This window comes from Micropterus salmoides, unplaced genomic scaffold, assembly GCF_014851395.1.
Source record: "Micropterus salmoides isolate LMB-PRFRI ecotype aquatic unplaced genomic scaffold, ASM1485139v1 Ms_hic_scaffold_1, whole genome shotgun sequence".
Lineage (NCBI taxonomy): Eukaryota > Metazoa > Chordata > Actinopteri > Centrarchiformes > Centrarchidae > Micropterus > Micropterus salmoides.
The window spans coordinates 24298783-24309124 of NW_024040040.1; the positions used below are offsets into that span (position 1 = coordinate 24298783).

General features: G+C 43.0%; 1 protein-coding gene across 1 annotated transcript in view; it reads left to right on the plus strand.

The window, feature by feature from the left end:
* Positions 1 to 1879, plus strand: part of cubn (cubilin (intrinsic factor-cobalamin receptor)) — a gene marked incomplete in the record, with an annotated part of 148500 nt that extends 146621 nt beyond the window's left edge. Inside the window, 1 exon segment of the mRNA XM_038723011.1 lies at positions 1659 to 1879. Coding sequence (XP_038578939.1) covers positions 1659 to 1766 — 108 coding nt within the window.
* Between the last annotated feature and the right edge of the window lie 8463 nt (positions 1880 to 10342).

The window sequence follows — 10342 nt, forward strand, 5'->3', positions numbered from 1 at the left end:
CGCGGGATTCGCGGGGGCGCTGCTGGGCATTGGCAGTCGCCGTACTCGCGCAGTGTACGCGTTGGGCTCGTCACTTGTGCATTGGTGTTGATGATTGCGTGGCATTTGGGCATTTTGGTTATTCGCTGCGCGGCGGTGGGGTGCTGGGTTGGGGGGAGCACTGGTCTATGTTGTGTGCGCGCGGCAGTCGGTCCGGGCGCGGGTTACGCTTTTTGCGTTCTGTCAGCATTACGTTGTCAGTTGGCATTTGGGTCGGGGTCTTCCGCGTTTGCATCGCGGTGCATCTGGGAGTCTTTGGTTTTTTTTTTATTGATTTATTCTTTTTCTTTCTCCCACCCCTATTGGCTACTGGGGTTCTTGCCTGCCTGTTGCTGGGGTAGGTGTGGCACAGTCGTGGCGTCCCACTCTCACTAACAACTACATTCTTTAACAGGCTTATGCGCACACACATGTACACACACACACATACAGACACACTCACCCACACGCACACAGACAAAATCAGTCTCACACATAGACACAAACGAATTTAGGTTGACCCTGGTAGAATTATTCCTGATGCTTTTCTTTCAGTTACTTATTTAAATTAATTATTATTCCAGCTCTCGTGGCTGTGCTGTGTTGCTTATTTAGTATGTGTGACTGTTTCTTGTTTTCATTTTTCTCTTAGTTGTCTTGCTATGTCAGCTGTTCATTGCTGCTGTTCGGCTGGTTGTCTTTTACTATTATTATTATTTTTATTGTTTGTTTTTGTTTGTGTTTGTTTTTTGTGTTTTTCTCCTCCCCAAGCCCCCCTCTCTGTTCTATTGCAGGTTTCGTTGCTTTCTGCAATTGCTGTTTCCCACTGCTTTTCCCTGTTGTCCCCACCTTCCATCCCCCTTTCCCCCTTCTCTTACAGGTGTTGTCCTTTCTCTGTGCTGTCTGTTTGTGCCCCCCCATCCCCGTGTCTGCCCCCCTGTCCGGCCCGGTGACAAATCAATACATAATTAAATATATAATAAAACAGACAAAGGTGTATTTTAATACTCTCTTGTTAAAGTAAAATCTGTCTGGCACAATATGGTATCCAGGTCATTATACTCTATACCTGCTGGGCAGGACAGGTTTAAAAAAAAAAAAGAACAGCTGCTCTGTTATCTTGGTCTAACCAAGTTTCAGTTAAAAACATGAAGTTAAGATTGTGATAGATTACACAATTGTTGGTTAGAAATGTTTTTTCTTGCCAAACACCCGACGTTTAATAAAGCTAAATTGTGTAAAAAACATTAGAAAACATTAACCCAAAGGAGGGATAAGGGGGTTCAGAGTCACAGTCTGTGGTACCTTGCAAGTGATGGCTGTGCTGTTGATATCTGTAGCTAACTAGCTACATGTAGTGAGCTTGTTGGAGAGGCAGCATGGTCAGGAAACGGGGAGAGGTCGAGTATGATGGAGTTTAACTGGCTGCATATATAAATGGAGTCGCTTAGGGAAATACACAAAAAACACACTATCAGTAATATCTCACACATAAGTTACTCTCATGTGTGAGTGTGGAAGGTGCTGCCTATACTACATAGTATATTTCGACTGTGAAGTAATGAATAATCAGGACTATGATTGATAGTTTGAATAAACAAGTGTGTTATTAGTTTCTCCTCTCTCTGTTGTTTGTTTAGGAAACCAACATCGCTCCGTTCACAGCCTCCTCACATCAAGTGTCCATCGTTTTCCAAGCCCAGTACGCTACCCTGCCCTCAGGGTTCAGACTCACCTGGAGCAGCTGAAAGAATGTCCTTCTACACACACACACACACACACACACACACACACACACATTTAAAGGTAAACATTTTTTAATCAAACCACTGTAAATCCACTCCGTGATAATAAATATGATTCAACAACAACAACAGGTGGTCAGTTATTTGTGTTTTCAGATGTTCATTTTAGTTTTGTTATGTTCCGCTGACCTGCTGGTGAGACACTTTCCAAACTGGGGACGGACGGACAAGCATTGTTTAAACCTAAAGAACTCAAGTGGACCTTGACCATTATTTAATCAAAGGAATTTTTCAGTATCAATGGATGAAAATAATCCAGGTTTGGACTAATTCTAGTTCACACTCTGCTTTTGCCTTCTGAATTGCATCTTTTGCTCTTCTTCTTCTGAGAAAAGAATGAAATACCACTAATACTACTATCTGAAGTATTTTACATTGTAAATGAACACATCCCTCCAAGGGTTCCCCTTGAATGCAGGCCATATGTACACAGCTGTGATGGAGTGACAAAGTACTGTGCTTGTGGTAGTGGACTGTCCTTTTAACACAAGTTGGAAAGAGACACTGATGAGCGCAGTGCTTACTGTGCATTGTTGCTGAGACGCTCTTCAAAGAAGGTCAGATGGTGTCAAAAGAGGGAGGGAAGTTTCCCTCCCCGAGAGTTGACCTTTTCACATGTAAAAACCAGAGACATCGCCTGGTGTTTGGTAAGGACCGAAAGAGACTCAATCAGACAATGCATCGCTTAAGGATTGTGTTTTCAAAGAGCCTTAGTGAACCTTTCTAGCCGTAAAGGTGTCACTAAAGACAGTCCACAGGACAGGAGAAGGGGCTATCTGACCCCTTTCTCCCTCCCGCAGGTCACCTCTGGCCTCAATCTGACTCTTTTCTCTCCACAGAACGGCTGAGCCATAAACCACCATTTCATTCTCTGATAGCCGATGCGATAAGCCAGGAATGCAAAGAAAAGAGACCATAACAACCCCTGTTTCTCGAACCAAGCAAGGTTCCATTATAACTGTGTTTGTTCTGTTTAAATAATAACCTTGCTAAGTGAGCAGCGGCATTTGCCTCTGAGTTTAGTAAGTAATGACCCTGTTGTTATCCTTTTAGTGATGGTTAAAAACTCGCAGACCCATAAGAAAGTAATCTTGAAGAAGTTCCCTAACCTCTTTCTGTTTTGTCTTAATTCATCCCTGTTACTCCCTAGTAATCACTGTCTGTTCAGTATTAACTAATGCTTTAGTTAAATGTTTCATATACAATTTCCTACTAAAATATCCATTGATACGCTCGTGCGTATCACCAGCCTCTCAGTTAAAGTGGAATGTCTACTGTTTTCTCGTGTGACCCGAGCGCCACCAAGGGGACAGGTAAGATATAACACGCAAGTGTTTAAAACTCGGCTTACACTGACATGATCGCTACCTATCACCATGTAATTGCATAAACGAAATTTTGCTGCCACGCTTACATCTAAATTGTCTCGAGTTAAAACCAGTAACCAGCAAGTATACTGAGGACATGTAATTAAGCGTTGTTACGTTTTATATAACCATTATAACCTTTTTCCATAGTGTTTAGCCTCGTTTTAATTGTTTTTATCCAAATGTTTAGAACTGAGTATTTTTCCAAATGTCGATATTGTGGAGAGAGAGATTAAAGGGAAATACGCGCATATATTAACATAACATATATATATAACATATATTCTTTATCCCAAAAAGTTAACACATTTGGGGACTTCCCTCGAGACCCCCTCCAAAATTGACGTCACCACTACCTAATGAAGTCAAATAAAAGGCCTTGCTGTCTTTTGTCTTCCTCTGCTTCTCTTCTAAAAAAAAAAACTCTCTTGAAACTAAACGTATACGCTCTCTTAACTTCCTTTACGTTTTGAAATTCCGATCTTTTTTTCGTTTCGTACTTAAATTTCCTTCAGACGAGCTGAGAAAGCTACGACCCTGAATCCCAATTTTCTTAGCGGGAGATTTGATTTTTGATTTTTGTTTGGAGCTGCCTGGGAGAAACTTTCCCCAGACCTGTTTAATCTCAGCAACATTAAATAGCCTATATTCCCGAGGCCTGGCGAACCTACGGCGAGTGTCAGTTTATTTGATTTTGTTGTTGCAACCTTATCTGATCGTTTTGAACAACTTTGGACCAGAAACTCTGAAGCCTTCATTATGGCCTTGAATGAATGAAACCACGGCTCTGATGAAAGAACCCTGAGTGGGCTCCGCTATAGCGACACCAAACGAACTGAGATCAGAGTAAAAGCCTTGGCTGACGACCCGTTGCTGCAAGCGCTTCCCACAAAGGACTCCTGAACAAATCCACCGGTTTCGAACTCAACTCGAAAACGCCACTGGGGTCGGGCCAGAACCAACTCCACAAGCCTACCGGCAGTCGAGCCTTGCTACGGGACGTGCGGCAACGGTAGGGCAAAACAAACCACACTCTGTGACTCGTTGGTGTTCTCTAGTTGGCTCAATCCACCGTTAATAAACCCCTAGATTAGTCAAACTAAATCTGCAACCTAATTTCGGTCATTCGTTCCCTCATACTCGTAGAATTCTCTCCCTCTACAATATAAATTGAAATTCAATCGAGCCTTACATAGGCTATCCTGTTCATTACCTCCTGGTTGTCAAATTGACTGTTGTCCCTGTAATATTACCACATTTACCCACTATTGTACTCTCTTTTGTTCACCTTGAGCACAATGATGTTGTGTGTGTGTTATTAAGTCCCTATACATAGAACTCACCCTCAGATTTGAGATTGACTGATTGACTAGAGTTTACGATTTCAGAATAACTGAACCAGTAACAACAAATGAATTACCAGAAATTCGTGTAATTCTCAGGCTATACTCAAGGACCTAAAGCCTTGGTCAGACAAGCAAATCTTTGGGTGGTGCTCCTATTTTGAGGCATAAATTAATATTCCTGGAAATATTCATTTTCATAACTGTATTAAAATTTTACGTAGCCTAGATCTGCTACAAATGGTGCCCACCGCGAGGTATGTAAAAACTCTGGACTCACACACGATAGTACACACACGAAATCCTTGACGCTGTGAAATTATAAACTGAAATACTGAAATTCCCCCATCCATATTGGGTTTTAATACCAACAATTAACAAACATTGAAGTCGCTCCTCAGAATGCTTTCTCTCTGATAGATGTCTGACCTATTGCTGAAATGTGTGTGTGAAGTGGGCCTCTACGCCTTAACCCGCTTTTGAAATTTAATGCAATTGAATGGCCGCCGCGCCTGTGTTTATGATTAAATAATCTGTAATTGAGCTAAACTGTACCGCGTTTCAGCCGCTGAACTAATGTCTGATTGAGTAATTTACGGTAACCATATGAGATTGAGCTACATTTAATAAACGGTCTGCTGACGAGTAGACAAATCCGCTTTGACGAAATAAACTCGAGAACTAAAATTGTGAATTCACTGTGAATTAAGGCCGGTTATTGTTTTGGCAAAAGATTATAGCTGCGCTGCGCCAGTATAATTTGTTTGCAGCTATAAATAATGGCTAGACGTGTGGAGCCATTGATCGTTAGGTTACCAGCAACTATTCCCATTTCTATTTAAACTAGCTACTTAAATAGTAAACAGCTACTTGCAGCGGAGTTATACAGCATCCGAAACTTGACTACGAGGCGTTCCTGCCCCGAGCCAAGCCACGGTAAAATTGAGGCTTGGATCAAGCTGTATTAAATAAACGGGAGACAATCCCTTTTTGACCCCGCGAACGGGACTTGTGTCGAGAGCTGGGTGAACTAGTGCGAACTCTGATTGGTGAACTATTGCGTTGCTACAGCAACGATCTGCTAACTGCGTTAGCCTGAGGCTAACAGCTACTGGGTCCGAGGACCATAGCCAGAGAGGAAGCCTTTCTTCTTCTGCTACATTGCGAAACAAACCAACCCACAGCACCCCAACTGGCAGGTCAGGTCCATTGAACGAAACAGCCCTCGGCGGCGCCACAGCTCCCCTCCGGGCTGGCGGAACAAATTACATGCTCTGCACTAAATCGATTTCTGCATCACTAGTGGCAGAAGTGGAACTATAGAGTCTGGCAAATTACACCAGACTTCTGTGATCAAATTTGGATAACTGACTTCAGACACATAAGCCAGTGTGTTAAGTTAATTTGGAGTGTTGCTCCTTGAGTGCAGGATAGAGCCCAAGCTCTCCTTCCTTTAATACCTACTAATTTTAAAGATCTCTTGGGTGTTGCTTTAGCAAAGGTACTATGCCAACTTTGCACCCTAACCGGGAACTACACTGAATAGTTCTAATAATTTGATGCAATCTTTTATTCAAAGTTTTGCTTAGCTAATTTGGATCCAGCTATGTTGGAATAAAAGCTTTATTCTCACTACTGCTGCAATATCCCTGATTTGAACTTTGCCATTTTGAAACCTTTTCTGTGATGCTATTATTTTGATCCTTGCAGGAATAAGAAATACGGAAAATAATAACATCTTGATTTGAATGTTGCTAGCTTTTGTTATTTGGACTGTTATTGGAATTCGGAAGCCCACATTAAGCTTGATCATTTGGATTGATCGCTTTCCCACTCAGACTTTCTTTAATCCCTACTCACGGTAAATGTAATTTGGACTCTGACTTCTATAGCAATTAGATTTTGATAACTTTGATAATTACCGTAATTAAGACTTTCAATTTAATCATTTTAGATTCTCATCTTAAATTTGACCCACATTAATCAACTTGGGGTTTTTGTTAATTTGGCTTGAACTTTGAGTTTATTCTCATTGACTTCGAACTTTGATTTTAGAAATTTAATTATTTTTAATCTCAAATTTTAATAATTTTTCCCAATCTTGACTTTGATTTTAAGGTTTAATTATTTTAATCTAAAAGAAAAAAAAAAAGGAAAATTTTTTTTTTAATAGTATTAAATTTTTCTCAACTTTGACTTGGATCGTCAATGACTCTGAGCTTTGATTACCAAGCCAGTTGTAACCTTAACTTTGAGTTGATCTAGAGCATTTAACTTTAATACCAAGTGTGATTTAATTTCATATTTCTTTCATATTTGTTTTATTAATTTTATTATATTATTATTATTATTAAGTTTTATTTTATTTTTTCATCCTAAATTTGTTTTGTTTTCCAGTTTAACCATCCAAGTCTGATTTGAAAGTCAGCTTTTTCCAACCTGACACCCGTTTTGTTTTCCCCAACTAGTAAACACACTGCTGAACTAACAGACTCAGGCCTGCTGTACCAGCGAACACCTGTAGTCCACTTGATTCCCTTAAAGCAAATTGTGTAACTGAGAGTCTATAGATTTGATTTCAACTCTTCTTTTCTTCAGATCCCCACCTTCCAAAATAACTTAAAGGACCATATACACAGTTCCAGTAAGCCATAGCAGCAACATCCCTTTTTATTTTAGAAACATCTCCTCTGATTTAACACACTTGCTTATTGTCGGGTTGAGACCCAAAACAAAACCCCTAACCAGAAGGTGCGATCACCCGTTTTCAAACATGGCAAACCAAGACACATCGGAAAAATCTGTGAGCAGTGGGGGAGGCCCTGCTGGACAACTTAGATACAGCACTGGCAAACATGACTGATGATTTGATACCTGGCTACTCAAATGACATCCAAAACGTTGACGCTGTTGAACTTGAGATGGTGCTGGCACAGCTGGTAGCAACTGCACTAGTCACTCCACTGAAAGACAAAGCCCTTGCCCAGATGCTTGGGAAAATGGTGATTGCGATGTCTGCACAATCTAAACACACACATAGGCTGTTAGCACAGTCAACAGCCGCACAAAAATCTGCCCTTCAGGAAAATCGAGCCCTTAAACAGCAGCTGGAAAACACCCAACAGCTGCTCAATGAAGCGCAAGAATGCATCACTGAGTTGCAAGCTCCTCGTACCTCCCAAAGCGATGACGAGGATGACGAGGATGACGAGGATGACGAGGAGAAATCTGAACTGAAGGGAAAGAACTCCCAGCTTGAACAGTTACTCCATCAAAAAGAACAGGAGTTAGAGATAACTAAATCAAAACTTAACAACACAACTAAGACCCTTGGCCGATCAGAGACCCTCCTTAAACAGGCAGCTGGGGAAATAAAAGACTTAAAATCACAAGTCAAGGTCCACAGTAAACACAGAGAAGCTGAACAAAAACGCACACACGATATGCAAAAACAATTAGGGGAGGCTAGGGACAGAATAGCACAATCAATGCGATAGCAGGAGTTCAAGGAGGAGGAGTTGGCCGACGCCAGAAGAGAGTTCTAACTCTCACTTGAAATAGGTCAACATACAAACCCCTTCTTGCAGCCCCTGCCTGAAAGGGACCGTCCTCGCTCCCCTTTACCAGACTTAGAAGACTGGTCCTCACAACCACTCCCCCTAATCCCACCAGACCACATGACTGAGCCCCAGGTAAGGAGACCCCCACCTGCTCAGGTTAAACAACTCACCTACCTCGGCCGCGTCCACTGCATGCTACTGACCACAGTCTGAGCCCTTCTGATAAGGGACCTCGACAAAATTGCTCGCCATATAACACGTTTCCAACCTAGCGCTGGGGGCTCGAACGAAACCAACATCTATCTAAAAGACATTGACTACTACTTACATAAATTCCCTGCTGCCACAGTAGATGACAAGATTTACCTCATCAAGGTAACATCTAGTCGAGAGGTTAGCAGTTTCATTAAACGCCAACCTAGGTATGTCAGAGAAGATTATGATATACACTGCCAAATGCTGGTGGAAGAATATTCTGATTTGGGATCCCAGGCAGGTTTGGCAGCTGCTATTGCGGTTAAGCAAGAGCGTTCAGAGCCTCCTCAGCAATATTATCACCATTTGAGACAAGCGTACTTCGGTACCAAAAACGAGCCTGAAATGGAGGAAGAGGTAAACTTTAAATGCCTTTTCATTCGATCGCAGGGAAACACACGCCCGAGATTCCCCAATAAGGACAAAAAGAAAGACGACACTGAAGGTAAGTCTGATGCACCTGCACTCAGTAGGGAAGAGCTTAAAACCCTCAAACGGTGGCTCCAAACCCTGCCTAAAGATGACAACAAGACGGCAAATCTCTTGACCATAGCCACCATTAAACCTGAGTCCTCTACCCCAGATACTACTACAAAACAACTTGAAGTAGTAGTGGACGACATATATCAGGGACCCGATGTAGCCAGTCCACCACTCCAAGCCAACATCTCAACAGAACCGGCAACCGCACCTGAACCATCCGGCGCACCGGTGGGGGAGATAACTCCCCCCAGCGCAATCCTTGTGGTACGGTCCGATTCAAAGGGAAGTCCTCACAAAGAAAATTCCCCAACCATTCAAGGCAGCCCACCTTTTCAACAGTTCTTGTGTCACCTGACTGAAAAGGGAGTGGCACGAAAATTCTTTCTGTCGATGACACTTGAGGATGAGCTGATGCATGAAGCACTCCTTGACACCGCTGCAGACATTACCTTAATGTCATATGCTCTTTTTAACAAACTGCAGGCCATGGTTTGAGCCTCTAACAGAAACCTGAAACTACAAACATGTGCCCTTGAGGTCCAACCATTTGGTCCCACAGGGACCACTTTAACAGCCATGGCATTTATTCGAATGACCATTGGCCCGATGGTACTCGTTCACCCGGTGTACATATCTCCTTTTAATACCATTCCCCTGCTCATCGGGAAGGATTTCCTCAACCGCTTTGAACCACTTCTTGACTTCCAGAACTTGAAAATCTGGGCACAGGTCAGACAACCTCTGCCGATCTCGCTTACTCAATCCGCCACAGCTCACTGCTGCATCCTCGAAACTGACGCCTTGCAGGCCCCCTTGTGGCCTCAAAATTAACTTCTGGTCCAGCGCGAGACCTTCTTGTGTGCATTCACTGCCCCCAAAGGGACAAATGACTGTCACATGCAAGTGATGAATGGTGTCCAACTTGAAGACACACATATCGATAACGTGGCTCTGGCCTTGTGGGCAGACAAATCTGCCATCAGCCAAGAGCTGTTTGAAGCACTTTCAAAAACCAGCCCCGATCTCCAGCTGGCCAAGAAATCTTTCCTCTTTCCTTTGGACCCTCTTCCCAATAGGGTGCTGACAGCAGTGGGCATCTGTGCTCTAAAAGTGCGCTGGAGCAAAAGTGAGCTGACTCACTCCTTTCTAGTCATTCCTGGTTTTCCATACCACGTCTGTGTCGGCAGTGACATACTTGTCAGACTAGACGTGCAAATAGACACGGTCAACAACATCCTCTGGTCCTTAACAGGGGTCCAGAAACGCCTGCCCCTGATTCCGAAAACATGATATCTGGCCAAACCATACCTGAAGCTTGCCAGGTAGCTACTGGGTACCATGCAGTGGTATCGGCAAACACGGCTAACGTGTCCATACGCGTGGACATGCGGCCGAGCCAACACCTTAACCATTCGCAGGCATTCTTTCAGCCATCTCCACTCTTCTTTGGACTAGGGCTCTCCATCGAGGCTACACCTCTAATGGAACCAGTCGCTAGACCAACTCACCTG